Source organism: Octodon degus, unplaced genomic scaffold, assembly GCF_000260255.1.
Source record: "Octodon degus isolate 3935 unplaced genomic scaffold, OctDeg1.0 scaffold00130, whole genome shotgun sequence".
NCBI lineage: Eukaryota > Metazoa > Chordata > Mammalia > Rodentia > Octodontidae > Octodon > Octodon degus.
The window spans coordinates 801943-818669 of NW_004524706.1; the positions used below are offsets into that span (position 1 = coordinate 801943).

General features: G+C 44.7%; 1 protein-coding gene across 1 annotated transcript in view; it reads right to left on the reverse strand.

Annotated features, from left to right (window-relative positions):
- The window catches only part of Phc2 (polyhomeotic homolog 2), a 119533-nt gene that overhangs the window by 22139 nt on the left and 80667 nt on the right, over positions 1-16727 (reverse strand). Inside the window, exons 8-9 of the mRNA XM_004640994.2 lie at positions 5062-5468; positions 4320-4485 (exon numbers count right to left, since the gene is read on the reverse strand). Coding sequence (XP_004641051.1) covers positions 4320-4485; positions 5062-5468 — 573 coding nt within the window. The remainder of the gene's footprint in view (positions 1-4319; positions 4486-5061; positions 5469-16727) is intronic.

The window sequence follows — 16727 nt, forward strand, 5'->3', positions numbered from 1 at the left end:
GCGGCGGGCCCCGCCCCGCGCTCTCCGGAAGGCGCGCGGGGCCCCAGGCGCGGCGGGGAGGGCCTCGGTCGGTGGAGGCGAGCGTCGGCCTGAGCGGTGCTGTCGTCGCCCCTAGCCAGACTTCTCCAGGGGCGAGGGCTCCCTGTCTGCGAGGCCTCGCAGGCAAGCATCCTAACGCGGACCGCGGGTAACGGAGGGCTCAGTATGGCATGCCCATGCACGCAGCCCCTCCCTCACTGTTCGCGGTAACCCTCCAAGGAGTCTTTACGGTCTCCACTGGGAGCCAGGATCAGAGGTGAAATAATGACCCAAGTGACCTAGTCATGCCTCCATAAAGGGCGTAATCCCTGCCCGTTAGATTTAATGTGAGGGTTAAATGATCTACAAATTGTCTGCAGTGCCTGGTGCACAGTGGGAGCCCAATAAACGTTAGTTTTCTTCTCCAAACACTGGTTTAACCTGAACTGTGTGTTTGTGTTTGTGGGGAGGGTACTTTCCTTTAGCAAGCACACTAGGAGCTCTGGAGGTAGGAAGACCTGAGGCACAATTCTCACCCTGCTGAGACTGCTGCACAGACCGAAGGAAATTTCTCTCCCCATTTTGACCTCTTTCTAGTCCCAATATTTCTCCATGCCTTTTTTAGTATTTATAATTGTTTCCTATCATTGTATTTCTATTTTTTCATCTGCTTCCCCCCTCTGATCTCATCTAAGTTCTACATTTTACATTTATTTTATATTGCCTGAATGTTTACTTCTTTTCCTTCCCATTCTTTGCTTTCTCCTTTTTCTGCATTTTCAAATCCCCTTTCCACTGATTTTCACATGTTCTTTCCCTCATTGCTTCTGCATTTCTTACACTTACATTTTGCTTTATAAACCAACAAGGGATTGAATATTCAATTTCTGTCTACTCCCCAAACATGCGCACACTTTCCTGTCCGCCTACCCCACCTTCCGCTGCTCCTTCCTGGACCACTCCTTCCTCAGCCTTGTATGTCCAGGTCTCACCCGTCCCATAAGGGCCAGACTCAAGAACAGCGTTTGGAAAACTTTCTGTGAGGGACCAGGAAGGAAATATTTTAGACTACTGGCCATGTGGTCTAAGTCTCAACTGCTCCACCCAGCCCTTGGCCGCGGACAATTCCTACATGGTTGTGTGTGGCAGTGTTCCAACAGAACTTAACTGTGGACAATGAAATTTGTAACTCAGTGTCATGAGAATTTCATATGAAACTATTCTTTTGATTGTTAAAGTCATTAGCTTTCAGGCTATACAAACAGTGGCAGGGTGATCTATGTGGACCTGGGCCTACAGTTTGTCAACCCTTGCTCTACAGCAATGCCAAGTCCTCCCCAAAATCTATATGAATAATCTCTACTTGGCAGTACAATTTCCCTCTTTGTAACTTGTAAAGCACTTACCTAAAATCCTTCTGAGGCATTTATCACATTTGAACTTTCATTTTCATTTTCTTCCTGTGTAATTTTCATCTTACTCGCAGACCTTAAGCTCCTTGAAGGTGGGGACAGACCTCATTTCTCTGTGTATTGCCTCCTGTCCCACAGATGTCCAGAACAAAACAAGGGCAGACATTCCAACTTACACAGAATGTATGGATATTTAAATTGTGGGTTACATTCTCTTAATGAATAGAGTGATTTGTTCTAATGGTGTTAGGATATCATGTCCGCATCTTGTACAGCAATTAACCACTAGGAAGAAGGTATGCAATGTGTTAATTATTGAAACTGTCCTACCAATTTGATTTGAAACTGTCTCATTGCTATTTGTTTATCAATAAAATTATGGAAAAAAATAAATTGTGGGTACTTGGCCCATTGTTTTGACTATTGCAAAGTTTACTTCTGTCACAAGATAGGCCTCTGAGGGTAGGACACTTGGTATGTGTTGATCACCTTGATTACATTTCAAAAAGAATTTTTGGAGAGCATTATGAACAAAATGGAAAAAGGTCAGTTCATTTAGGGGTTGTTAGATAACACACAGGTGAACAAATGCTGGAGACAAGGCATGTGTCCTTAGTCAGGTCCTATACAACATTTCTATAAACAAATTGGCAATGACAAGGAAACTATGTTGGGTAGTTTGTGGGTGGCAACATTAAGCAGGTGAGTTAGTATAATGAGCAACAAAATTCAGAATAAAAGGTCCTTGCCCCACCACTTATTCTGTCTCCATTTTTACATCTTTAAAATTGAAATAGGGGCTGGGGAGATGGCTCAGTAGGATAAGCGCTTGACTGGCAAATGCAAGGATCTGTGTTCAATCCCTGGTTCCGCAAAAAAAAATAAAATAAAATAAAAAATAAATAAAACTGAGATAAACTTCCTATCTCAGAGAGTTATAGTCAGGATTAAAGGAGAAATATATGGGGAGCCTGTCAGAGATAATTCAATAAATATTAGCTATTAACTGTTACTAATCTCTTGTCAGGCTGAAACTATGGGATAAGTCCACAAGATAATATTTAGCAGATATAGTTGTACTTTGGCTCTAAATACAAGTCATACAAAGTGAGAGCCTGAGGAGAACTGGAGGATAAAGCACTTCAAGTAAGGAGCAACGTCAAAACCAAAACAAAACTCGGAAATTCAGCTGACATTGTCCTCTGACCAGAAGCTTTATTCCTATGGGTCAGAAGAGTTAATGGGCCATCATAGGGAGGAGTTAGTGTACTAGGAGCCAGAACCAGGGTGTGTGACCTGGAGTTCTTTTAATTTTTTTCTCTCCTCCTCTGAATAATGGGGATAAAAATAGAACTGTTACCTAGCACATAGTAGGTGTTTGACACATTTTAGTGCCTTTCTACAATTGCATATGGATCTAGAAAATAGTCCTATAATAGTCCTTTATAATGCATATAAAGATTAGTGGTCTTTTATATTTGGAATTAATGTGCTTTTTGGAGGGACTACTGTTCTTTAGGATAATGAAAGGTAGAACATGGATAGACAAGCATGACCAGGATGATGGGAATGGAGGTATTCACATGTTATAAGGAAAAAATGAAAAGTCTCAGGTCTTTAGCCTGGAGATGGTCTCTCTTTTTAATGGGAAGGAGATGCAAGAGATGTGACAAGTGTCCATACTGTATGAGATGGACTCTCTTATAATTAAAAAGATGGAATTATGACCAGTGGTGGCCAAGATCCAGAGGAACAGCTCAGCACTTAATTTGAAGAGCCACTTTCTGGTAACTCAAGAGAATTCCACAGTAGAAGGAACTGCTTATTGTCTTCCTCTCTCCCCTCCTTCCCTCCTTTTCGGCGCTAGAGATTGAACCCAGGGCCTTGTAGATGCCAGAGTAGCTCTCCATCTGAGTCCTGTCATCTCCCAACCTCTAGGCTGCTTTTCAAAATGATGAGCCTCTTGTCATTGATAGTGAGCTAAGAGAGAATGGATGATCTCCTTCCCATCTTTTAATTTTTCTAGTGTCTTTGATCCATTCTTCTGCTTTCCTTTTCCTTCATTTCATCCCCTACTCCTTATAGGACCTTACAGCATTTTCATTCTATTTTGTCCCAAAATATTTTTTTCTTCTCTGATTTCCAAAGTAAACTCTTTTTTTTCTTGCTTCTCCTACTCCCCTCCAAACACACTTAGCATCATCACTGGATTACCTCCCTGAGTTGCAGAAAGCCTGTGGCACAGAGTGTCACGGAGATCTGGGCCAAGATTGCTGCCAAACTGGCAGTTGGGAGGAAAGCAAGGGGATTGCAGCCGATGCCAGGGATTCTGCCGTCTCTCCTATCAGGGTGGAGCGATCCAGCAGAAGCTCCTTAAGCCCAGGCCATGGCAAAGCCACTTGTAAGTCACAGGCAGACATGGGGATCCCAGGGATGAGTATCTTTCCTCAAAGATGCTGTCTTTGAACCAAACTCACTCTGAATCCCCTTCTAACTACTCCTAGGTATTTCCCTTTACGTAATGCAGCACCCTGTTTCAATTTCAGTTTCTCTCTCATACTAAATGAAGGCAAGATCTGCAGCCCCTGGGTCTCTTTCTCAACTCTACCTGGCACCTATACATGCACATACAGCTGGCACCAACGACATGGGGGCCTCAGACTCTGGTTCTGGAACTTGCAGCTCTCGTTTTTTGTCTACCCCTTCACCTTTATAAGTTCCTTGTCTTTCTCCCTGATTCACCTTATTATTTCCCTCTCACTTCCAAATTCCCAGTTTCCTTGTTGCCTTGTTTAACCTCCCATTCTTGACACCCAGTACCAGGTGCCATGGGATGGCAAGGAAGGCTGACTTCCTCCCCTCCCCCGGGGGCCCAGCTATGCTTCATACCGTGAGCTGGGGACTGCTGGATGTTGGGGCTCTTGGGTACAGGCAGGCTACCAGGCATGGCAGTGACAATGGCTTGCTGATGTGGTGATGGGCCTGGCCGAGTCTCAGACACACTCTTCTCCCCAGGCACCACTTCTTTCCAGTCATCAGGGGCACACTGCTGAGGCTGTTGCAGGACAGGACAGAGAGATCAGTCTGCTCATATAATGACTCTGCATTCTTAGGTCTAACCCAGTTTCCATGGAACTTGTGGGAGCAAGCAAAGACCTGAAACTCAGACGTTTCCAACTTAGGAAGAGCCCTGTCTTCTTTTTTTTTTTTTTTTAATTTTTTTTAAAATTTATTTTATTTGGGGGGGGGGGGCAGCTCAGCCCACCAGGGGGCGGGGCTGGCTCGCATGTGGTGCTGGGGATTGAACCGCGGTCCCTAGGCTTTGCTAAACTTGTTCTAAGTAGGTGCTTTAGACCACTAAGCCATCTCCCCAGCCCCCCCTTTTTTTAAAAAAAATTTTTATTTTATTTTATTTATTCTTTTGCAGAACCAGGGATTTGAACTCAGATCCTTGCTCCTGCCAGGTAAGCACTTATTCTACTGAGCCATCTCCCTGGCCCCCAGCCCTGTCTTCTTTTTCAGACTATTCAGACATAACTTCAACACTTAGCCTACCCAGAAAAACATCTGAATGGAGACTGAGTTGTGTCTTCTCTGTCTGTTCCCTGCACCTTGGGGTCAGCTTACTCACCACTGGCGAAGCAGGCTGTAGTTGTAAGATGACAGCTGAGGTGTGCTGGAACCTGCGCTGATGGCTGTGGGACATGTCCTCAGGATGTCCATTCTGAGGTCCAGGGTCAGGCGTGGTGGGGTGACATTGCTGACTGCTGCCGGGCTTGTGCAGATGGGCAGTGGGACACTGGAGTGGCAGGGTGGGTGTAGCCGGGCCTAGTGGCATGGTGTGGGCTTCTGAGCTTGGCTGCAAGGCCACACTTGGGGGGACTGAGGCAAGCTGGGGTGGGGCCTGGGCTTGTGGTGCAGGCCGTGCTGGCTGTGGCTGCTGCTGCAGCTGTGGCTGCTGCTGGATCACAAACTGGGGATGCAGGTGCTTTGATGATGGCTGTGGGAGGAGCTGATGTGGCTGCAGCTGAGCATAAGCTGAAGGGGAAAGAACAGGTTCGGTGACACAGCCGGACTGTATGCATCTCCTTGTCTCTAGACTGTGCATCCCCCACAGCCACACAAATGGCTTCCCAAACCCATGGTCTCTCACTTTTATCCCTTTCACTTTTCTCCTGGAGAGTGGCCTGGTCAGTGTTGGGGCTCTTTGGGCTGTCCCTCAAAGCCCAAGCCATCACTCATCTCTTCTGGGAAGATTTCTCTGACCTTGCCTGATATTCAGAAAAACACTGGAATGTAAGGGAGACACATTCTGTCTTTCTTCCATGCCCTTCTGTGTGCCTCTGCTACCTGCAACTTCCCCAATGTCCCTGGCTCCCCCACCAGCAGACACATGAGTTCTTGGATGCCCACACCAGGCAGACCAGGGCTAGACAACCACTTCATTTTAAAAAAAAATCTTGTATTAAACATTATTTTTTTTAATGTTTATTTTTTAATTTTACAAATGGTGGGCTCTAAGGGGCTGGGGAGATGGCTCAGAATAAGCGCTTCCTTGGCAAGCGCAAGGGTCTGAGTTCAATCCCTGGTTCCACCAAAAAATAAAATAAAATAAAAATAAAAATGGTGGGCTCTAGGAGCAGCTATTTAACTTCTCTGGGCCTCAGCTTCCTAATATGAAAGTTAGAAATACCATTTCTGTTCAGAAAGTTGTTGCAAGATGAAATGAGAAGAAAAAAACCTATGAGAGGTGTGCTGAGAATATGAGAATAAAATGAGAAAATTACAGTGTGTACAGCACAATGCCTGGCATCCATCATATACACATTTCTAGCTCTAATTATAAATACTATTTCAGTCTTGCTTTAGGTTTTTAAAATATCTTGGGATTACCTTTGTCATAATAATTTTTTTTTTTTTTTTTTTTTTTTTTTGGGGCGGAACCAGGGATTGAACTCAGGCCCTTGCACTTGCTAGGGAAGTGCTTATTCCACTGAGCCATCTCTCCGGCCCCCATAATAATGTTTATGGTGGTGGGCTATACTGTTTCTTATTTATCTTCCTTTCCAGATCATGTGTCCCTGTGGCTGGAGACTCCAGTGTTTGTCTTTACCCAGAACCTAACATTGTGCCTGACAGTAGGTTGGTTTATTCACAACAAGAAGATAAACTTATTGTCTTGATCTAGACTTTGTTTTGTTTTCATGAGTTTTGGTTGTGTTGCTAATTTTTTTTTTTTTTTTTTTTTTTTTTTTTTTTTTTTTTTTTTTTTTTTTCAATCCTTTGAGGCTGATTCTTAGAGGTAAAGACAATTTTTTTTTTTTTTAAAGCAATGCCTCGGCATCTAGTCCCTAGTTTGTGTATAGTATAGATCCAGGAAATTCATCTCAGAGATTGTTTGTCCTCATGCAAATCACTGCCTGTTGGGAGCTAGCCCAGCTCAGGATGAGCCAGTTCTGCTAAATCTGTCCTGTCTAAAGCTAGCCCCAGAGTCCCACAGCTGGAGACCCACAGAAAGGGGCCATATCCTGCAAATGCACAGAGGGCCATTGCGGAAACTCCCAAATTGATTTGTATAATCCAAATCTCCCAATTAGGAAGGATAAAGATCCATTCTGGGTTTCAAATTAACATTTAAAAAAACCTTAGATGCTACAGGTACTCAGATCTCAAACTGAGTTAGAAGAGATAGTTTATTCCTTAATTTTATTATTCCATGTAAGTTTCCAAGCATCTCCTCAGAGCTTAACATGGAAGTCCAGGAAGGATGACAGCAGCACAAAGAACAGGAGCAAGAAGCGTTACCTAGGAAAAGCATGGTGGCTCTTGGTGGTTAGCTGGTGGAACCAGAGCTGGAGAATCTGGGGGCCCAGAGTTTTCGACTAGATGACACTGATAATAGAATTGGAAAACCCACACATCAGTGTGGTTTTGGAGAAGGTCTTTTGGATCTGAGGTGACTGTAGAACCTTGGTGGAAATAGCCATCAGGGATTTGATGATTATAAAATTTCCCTGAACCCGTCTCCTAATTCTACATAGGAGAGCTCAGAGGTTAACAAGCAGTACAGACTGTTGATCAGGCCATCTTCCTGGGTTTGATGGCCCATTCCTGTAGTTCTGGTATTCTCGGAGGCTAAGGCAGAAGCATCATAAATTCAAACCCAACTTGGATGAATTAGTGACTTATCAAATCCCTGTCTCAAAATAAAACATTAAGGGGGTGGAGAGTGATGCTATAGCTCAGCATAGAGGTCCTGGATTCAATTCTCAGTACTACAAAAAATCAAAACAAATTAGGCACCAGGCATAGTAGCACACGCCTGTAATCTCAGCACTTGTGTGGCTGAGGCAAGAGGATCCAAGTTCGAGGCTAACCTGGGCAACATAGTAAGTTAAAGGCAGCCTGAACTATATAGCAATACCCTGTTCATCTGAAGTGAGAGCGGGAGGTGTTCCAAGACAGGGAAGCTAGGAGAATCAAAAATATATCCCACTACCTGCTGACTGTGTGGCCCAAGACAAGGGCTTCTTTCTTATCAGAGGTAGAGATTTTCAGTGGGACAAAAAATCTGGGCTGAGTGTTCACAAGTTGATGGCCTGCCCATACTAGGAAAATAGTTTTAAAGTTCAGGCTTTATAAGGTGGTTCTACATTTACAGAGTATAAAAAGTACAGCTAGGGATCATACACATTATTTGATAGTAGAAGGAAGAATCTTTCCTTCTATTATCAAATGTTATAGTTTGAAACTCTTGCTAGTGTGTTAAAGCGTTGGTCCACAAGATGGTTCTACAACACTTAAGCCTTGTGAACAGGCTTCAGGTCACCAAAGGCATCCTCTTGCAGGGCATCAAAGAACATCTACATACCCTCACCCTCTTTTTCTTCCTGGGCATGAGGTGAATGATAATGCTATATATCATGTGATCTTGCCATGCTATAGGTCAAAACAAAGACAGTCAGGGACTGGAACCTCCAAAACTGTAAGCCAAAATAAACCTTTTCTGGGTTGATTACTGTAGATATTTGCTGTAGTGGTGGTGAGCTGATAAATGCACCAAGACTGAGAAGGGAGCTGCTGGCTTCATGGCTGCCTATGCCTGTGTTTCCCCTCCTACCCGTGCTTTCTCCTACTTGTGCTGCTCAGGAAAATGGGAGGCCATCATCTTAGGACAAATGATACCTCTAAATACCCACGCTGGAAATAAAGCTCATAAGGCTTAAATAAGTTTACAGATCAACCACCCAAAGGTTTCTTTGGAGACATGCACATCATTAACCTTTTGAGATTAATGAAAAAGAAAGACCATGATTTAACCTCAACATTATCCTGGGTCAAAAAATCCTTTTGTTTAGAGTAGCAATGATTTGCTAACTGATTTTCCTGCTTCCAGTTTCTTCCTGATGTAATCCATCTTATGGAGAACAAATTAATCTTCCTACTGTACAGATCTGACCTCTGACTAAGAACAATCAGGATTTATTCTTTGTCTACTGTTGTCCAATACCACTGACACTCGATATCTGTACAGTGTAAACTAGTATTTTAATTTTTATTTCTTTGACCTAAGCAATCTTTAAAATCCCCTGTCCAGAATTTATGCCTTTTTTCATACTGTCTAGAGGACCACAAATCAAACTGTGTATATCTTTCTTGATATACAGCCGACAGGACTCTTCCTTTCCTCAGCTGCTTTGCACTGACCTCAGAAATGCAGTGTACTGGGCATGCAGTGTGAATTCTAGAATCAAAGTGCTTGAATATAAACAGCTCTGCTGCCTACCAGCTGTATAACACTGGACTCGTTATTTGACCTCTGTGTCATTTTAAAAATGGGAATAAGGATAATATGTCTTATAATTATTTCAGTAAATAATCTCATTTTATAGGCAATGATTCATTTGTTTTCCTTCAAAGTATCTTGAACTTAGTAGGTGCTTAATTAGTCCTGCTGAATAAATGAATGACAACACTCCTTTTGTGGGACATGTTTGTTCTAAAATATTGGTTCTCTTCAGAGCCAAAACCTAGCATAAATAGGTATAACTCCATAGAGCATTTGGGCCTTGCCAACATTCTGATCCACTGTCAGTCCCACCTGTGTATACAGTCTTCTGTACCTGATCCACTTACTATACCATAACACTTCCTGTCTTCCTGCTTTTTTTATTTTTTATTTTTTTCTTCCTCCCTTTTAGGTCTCAGTTCCAATGCTTCCACTTTCTGGAATCCTTCCTTCTACTTTAGTGCTCTAGGTGTCTTTGGCCAAGGTTCTATTTCTGTGTTCTCCCTGATAGCCTTAACTCACAATTGTGGGTGTTTTCCTCAGAGTTCCTGCCTGCTTTTTTTTTTTTTTTTTTTTTTGAGCAACCAGGGTTTGAACTTAGGCCCTTCTACTGAGCTATCTCCCCAGCCCCCCACCTGCTTTGTTGACTTGATTCATTTGTCACTTAATATACACTGTATTACACATATATTTCATTGATTCTTAAAAATTGATTGTTCCACCAATTCTAGCATCTTTGGAATTGGGATGCATACTAAAGTCAATACCAGTTTAGTCCGCAAGGGCTTATTTTTCTTAGAGTTAATGGACTAATGGTATATTTTATAATCAGAAATGTCTTAGGTTAAATGAAATATTTTTATTTTTGTGTGAATATGCTATCTTTCAAGCAAGACTGTATGCTTGTTCCTAAGGACAAGTAGCTACAGCCCCCTCCCTCTATTCTCTGTCTTACTGTAAAGTTGATTGCTTCTAAGAAACACTAAGAGACCTCAGTCCAGTTTTGTAAGGTTTAGATTTACTTTCTGTCCTGAAGCAAGGGCGTGGCAGGTCCAGGGCCTCGGCAAATTAGCACCTAATTCAGAGGAGACACTGCAGACAATTCTCTGCTTCCCGGCTGGTGCCCTAACCTTGAACTGCCTCCTTAGAATCTCAAGAGGCCAGTTCACTCACTGCTTTCAAACCAGTTTGTTGATAGCAACAAGAGGATTAAGGTCTTCCAGGCAGGGGGCTGAATGTGAAAGATCACCGGCACGCCCCTTCGCTGCGCCCTCTGCCAGAATTTATCAATAATACTTGCAGATCTCTATTGTTTCAAGGCTTCAAGTATGCAGGAAACAGCCCAGTGTTCCAGAAATGCCCTGAAATATATGGGAGTTGCAAACAGTGTCTCACAGGTGGCAGGCCTGCTTTTGTTCTTATTTTTCTAGGAGTCCACATAATTGACTGCAGTTGGGAGTTAACCAGGTGAGGATACCTGTGGGACAGGAGCAGCATATCTTTTTACTAACTATTACTTTTTGAGATTTAGCAAGTTAAGTGAAGATATATATTTAACTATTCATTCACGCAAAAAACATTTGCTAAGTACCTGCTAGAGGGTATCTACTATGCTTAGTGCTGGCTAAAACATGTCCCTAGGATAGATTACAGCATAGTAAAAGAGACAGATGGTAGACAGAGACTCTTAGCTTAGTTTTGTGAATACTGTGATGGGAGATAAGCACAGATTGAGAACATGGAAAATGAGGATTCAGCTTTGAAAGAAGCACAGACAGGCTTCTCAGAGGAAATGTCTGTCATGAGTCAGAGTTAGAAAGAGGACAAAAGGAACAGCAAATGGAGAGACTTAGATGCACGGAAGGCAATTCTCCATTCCAGGACCTACAGAGCATTCTGTTTGTGCAGCCCAGGGTGTCTGCAGGAAAGAAGCCAGAAGAGGCATTTTTAGGTTGGGCCCAAGGTGAGCAGCACATGAAAGAGGCTGCTCATCTCCAACATGAGTCCTGTGATCAAGCTTCATAGGTGACTGAGCTCAAAGTTCACAGAGGCCAGAGCTCCACACACAGAGAAATGGGCAAGGTTGTTCTTTATAGAAAGACCCCCTGGGCTTATGGAAAGGAGGAGTTGAGATGGGAAGGAGAGCTAGGAGAGTCAGAAGAAACTAGGTTATAAAACCAGGTTTACTGGGGCTGGGGAGATGGCTCAGTGGAATAAGCGCTTCCCTGGCAAGCACAATCCCCGGTTCCGCCAAAAAATAAAAATAAATAAATAAATGGAGCTTGGCATAGTTTCCAAGTGACCTTCATGATCAGAAGGGAATTAACTTCATTTGAAAGTAAAGATGGGGCATGGTGACTTGTGACAAATGCCCAGCTGCTGATGGCTGAGTGAATTACTCACTAGCAGCAAGCACAAATGAATGCAGCAAGCCTAGGAGTATGAGTTGCAAACCCCTGAGGATCTTTCAAGTATTCTTGGAGGAAAAGACAGAAGGGTGAGTCCTGGCAGAAGGTAGGAAGGCAAAAAGTCAAGAAACAGGCGCGTATCCATGTGGCTGAAACACAGGCTATGTGGGAAGAAGCCACAGCAACCAGGCCAGAGTGATGGGCAGCACAAGGAGCGTGTTGCAGACCCCAGTCACACAGCCAGTCCATCAGCAGCATCAACATGCCACTTAGGGGCCCTTACTATGGACCCGATGCTCTAACTTGTCAGGTAGGAATACAGATAGAGCAAAAGTTTCTAAACATGAAGGAAATCTACAGTTCCCAAGGAAGAGCTTTAAAATGACTGTGAATAGAATGTCCTGGAGATCAATTAAGTCATCCAGTCAGCTGGCCTTGGGTAAGGCAGGAGGAGCCAGTACAGAGGATATCTTATCAGAAACTGGTGGTACTTGATGATAGACTGGTGACAGATGGTGGAACAGGGAGCAAAAGAAAATGAAAGTCTATCAAAGTCTAACATGACTTTCTCTGGGCTGGTCACTTTCAAAGGCTTCCTATTCATCTTTATGGTCTATGGGAAATATGACCACCTGTTTTATAGATGAGAAAACTGAGGTCTACAGAGATTAAGCAACCTTATCAGGATCATTAAACTTTCATGAAAATGGTCTGAAATTAAGTTGAATGCCAAAGCCCCTGCGTTTCCTGCTAGAATACTCTGCCTCTCTGGGGAAGGCAGTGAAGTCAAATGTCTCTGAGCTTGTATGTCTAGATTCCAAGAAGGCTTCATGACTGTGGACAGTGGTAGGAACCTGGGAGTGGTAGGAACCCTTTTCTAGGGAGGAAAACTTCAGGATTTTTATTTTGTTCATAAATTCTCCAAATGACAGAAATTTGTATGTAAGTGGCCTGATATCTGAGTAGAACCATCTGTAGCTAGTGGAGGTCTGTGCAGAGAGGGGATGTGGGTAGGGAGTGACGCATACTGAGAAGTCACTGGCAGCGGCAGAGCAGCAGTAGGTGTCTGAGAGGTGGAACTGACAAGCTCTTCTAAGAGTGAGACTTACAAAGGGGTTCAGACAGGGAGTGCTAGTGCCAAGGACAGTCAAGGGAAGAGGCAGGAGGAACAGGTCCCTTCTACTACTACACATATGGTCACAGGCACAGGGGCCATTCCAACCTCAGGTGCTTTGCAATTCTCCTGTTCCACTCTTGAAACTGACTCACTTTTTCAAAGCACAACTCAAGTTTCCACAGCCTCTATTAGAATTCGGGCTTTTGTTTGTCTGTGGAATCCTCCATGGTTTTTAGCATAATGGTTGGCACAGAACAGGTGCTCAATGAGTATTTGTTGAACCAAACTGAATAATTAAAGAAACAGAAAAACTTTGAAGATGGTAACTGATTATTCTTCCTCAGCCATACCTTCTGCATTTGTGTACTGGCATTAAATAAGATATGTAGGTAAGGCTGTTAGTATAGAATCTGGAACATGGTTGTTCATTAAATAGTAAGTATTATTATTAGTTGCAAGGATGACATAGAAATTTGTGAAGTATTCCATATTTAAAAAAAAAAGAAAAGAAAAGAAACCAGGGAGGTGGTATAGTAGAACCCTAAGAGGAAAGAAGGAATGCTGAACAATTCTAAGACCCTTTGTGCACTGCAGCTGGCTTTCTCTTTCTCTCACACAGCGGGTACACACACACACACACACACACACACACACACACACACACACGTGTGCACACACACAGGGCCACAGAGTGAAGGATGTCCAGCAGGACATAAAACTCTCCCACTGATAATCTTCTGAGGTTCCCCCCCATATACAAACAGATTCTTACTATAGTAATCAAACTTGGGTCCTACAGTGGATAGTTGATATGATCTTTGTGACTGGGGTCATGATTTTAACAACAGAATTGATGGGAATTTTTATTTCCAGCTAGTTAACAGGCCTACCTGTATGCTTTGCTGTTTACTGGACTCTTTAATAAAAAGTGTGTCTGCCCCACAGTTTGGCAGCTGCTGTAGGAGGAAAGCATGGTACCAAGAATCCCAGACAGACAGAAATCTCTGCTCCCTTATATAAAATGTCCTCTGTGACAGAAACAAAGCAGCTACATGCCAGGCCTGTCCAACAGAAAACTGTCTCTTCAGCTGAAACCCAAGGTAGGCTGAGCGTACAGAACAAAGAATTGGCATCTGGAGGCATGGCTGGGTGAAAGTTCTCAGGATTTTCAATGACCCAACAGCTCCCTTTTATCACAGCACCCCCCTCCCAGTCAGCAACTTTCTCCTCACCTTTGGGCCTGAGTGCGTGTACCCAACGCCTGGAGTTTATCGTCTAGAATGAGGACTCCAAGAACCAAGCCTCCTAGCTGGACCGGTGGCCTGTCTCCCTTGGGACTCGGCTTCCCAGGGGACACTTGCTGCCTGGACCTCTTCTGCCCTTGGTGGTCCCATCCTCCTATCCCCAAAGAGGGCAAGGCCAGCCCTTTTGCTTTTCTCCAAAGCCCAACCTCTTAGGTTCCGCTCTCCTCCCCTGCCCCCCTCCCCCACCTCCACCCCCTTTCAGGGCATAAGGGACCTTTTCTATTTGCAGAGCCTAAAGAAGCTGGTTGCCAAGGTGACAGGAGCAGGAACAGCAGGGAGCATGTTGTGGGGGAGGGGCTTTGCCCCCAAATAGCTGTCAGTGGGAGCAGTCCCAGCTGGGACTAGAGTTTGCCTCTCTGGGAGGAAATACCCCCAGGAGGACACACTCCTCATGGCAGCACTGTGCCCCCGCCCAACTCCCACCCACCTTCCCTCCCTGTCAGGAGCTCCACTGACTACCTTCCCTGGGGGCAGGCAGCTGGCTCAAAAAAGGCTCTGATAACAAACAAAACGCACAGTGTTCTACATCTAGCTCTCCCTCACACGTGCAAGCGCTCTTCCCTCTGGCGGCCTTCTCTGCCAGTCTCATTCACGGTGGGCTGTCAGGGCAAGGGTTACCTTCGCCTGGGAGCCAAGGAACCCAAGACAGGTGCTGCTCCAAGCTGTCCCCCCCCCCATGTCATAAGAATAATTGCAGAGGCCCTAGGCCTCCCCCAGCTGCCTTCTGTTCGGGAGGTAGGGGTGGGGAGTGGAACCATAGACCTCAGGGAGGAAAGGGTGGGGGAGAAAGGAAGAATAGAAGGGATAGTGGGAGGCAGGAACAATGCAGGGCGCACTGGTCTGTGTCTCTGGGGTGAGGGTCTTTGTAGTTTTTCAGTTCACAGCTGTGCCATAAAGTTCTGTGGGGCCACTGGTCTCTGTACTGCATTACAGCCACATACTGTTAGTCTCAGGCCACACTTAGGGCCTCGGATCGCAAGCCTGTCACTGACTGGCATTTCCCTTTACAGCTCAAGAGAGCTCACCACCTGCCTCTGCAAAGCTGAAACTGCCTGAGGTCCCTGAGGCTCAGCTTTGGGTCAGGAAAGGCCAAGAAAGCCCCATATCATGAAAAAATGAGAGGGACGATCTGGCTTGATGATTAAAGGGCCCAGAAATTGACTCTGGCAGATGTGGAGCTGGGTCTCAGTTCTGCTGCTCAGAACTTGGTGACTTTGAGGGCTTTATGTGTTAAGTTCTTCAGAACCCTCCATGAGTGAGTTTCCTCATCTGTAAAATGGGTACGAACGACTACATTACAGAGCTCTTTTGGAGGAATGGAGAAGTGGTATGGATGAAGCGCCTTGCACGGGAGCCAGCTTGGGATGGACTTGCTCCTGGTGCCGGTGTGCCCTTCCTTATCTAGTTTTCTTAAGGTCCTGTTGATGTCTCACAGCCAATAGAGTAGTCTGAGGATGGCCTTTGAATTGTTCTCAGAATTTGGGGGTGGCTTAAATTGAGAGAGAAACTACATCCTGGCTAGTCTCCGGAGGTCCTGGTCCTGACTTGAGGGTGAGATGGGAATGCAGTGGCAGTGTGGCCTGGAGGTCTTGGCTCCAGCCCAAGCTGTTATTAACACACTATTAACACCCAAGTCTTCATCTTCTAAACCTGTTTCTTTTTCCATAAAAGGAAGAGGCTGGGCCAGTCTCTGGAGAAAGCAATGCCGGACAGTGAGAAATAGTTGGAACCCCGAGGCCTCTGAAGGGAGGGGCCTGCCTCCTGTTAGCAGTGACCACAGGCAAGCAGACTGGCCCTGGTGGCTACTAAAGTCTCAGAAAGGTGAACAATGACTTCAGCTTGGTTTCATCCCATCCCACTGATATACTGTGCTGTACTTTTGTTGCCTTTCTATCTGGGGTGCTTTTTCTACTTCATGTGCCGAGCTATTACTCATCCTTTAGGACTCAGCTGCCACCTCTGAGGGACAGCATCTCTGACACACCCTGCCTGGCAGCGAGCTGACCCCACTGTACCTAATGCAGGGGTATGAAACTGAAGAAATTTACTTGTATGTCTGGCTCTGTCCCTTTGACTTTGTAGTATTTTAGGTAAGAAATCATACTTTGGCCATCTTGATTTTAATCTAATGACAAGTGTATAGTAGGTTCTCAAGAAAACAACAAAACACAACACATGGATTGGATAGTAAAGTGGTCCAGATGAGGAGAGGTTAGTGGACCAGAGTGATTCTCTCTTTAATACCAAACCATATGGTCCACCCCGATATTTATTTCTGTAGTATAATGGCGTGGTCTTGTTTCCTAGACTGACAAATCTGGCTGCTAGAGCTCTTGGCAGATTTTCTACTAGATGCTGCTTATAACAGGCAGTTCTGGGAAAAGCTTAGCGGCAGGGAAAAAGGAGCCTAGCCAGGGAGTACTGATTCATCCCCTTTGTAGAATGTGCCTTACAAGTAATTGGCTGGATTTTTTTCCATCTTCTGGATTTAGTCTCAAGTGTCCCCTCACTGGAATGCAGGTCTCGGCTAGAGGGTTCCTGTGCTCCTGCAGTGCTCAGAGCATAGTGCAGAGGACAGCACTGATCACACTGTGATGCCCTGCAGTGTCTGTCTCCCCATCCTGAGCCTTCCTCATCTCACTGACCTCTACACACCTGGTACCTGCAACGTGACTGGGA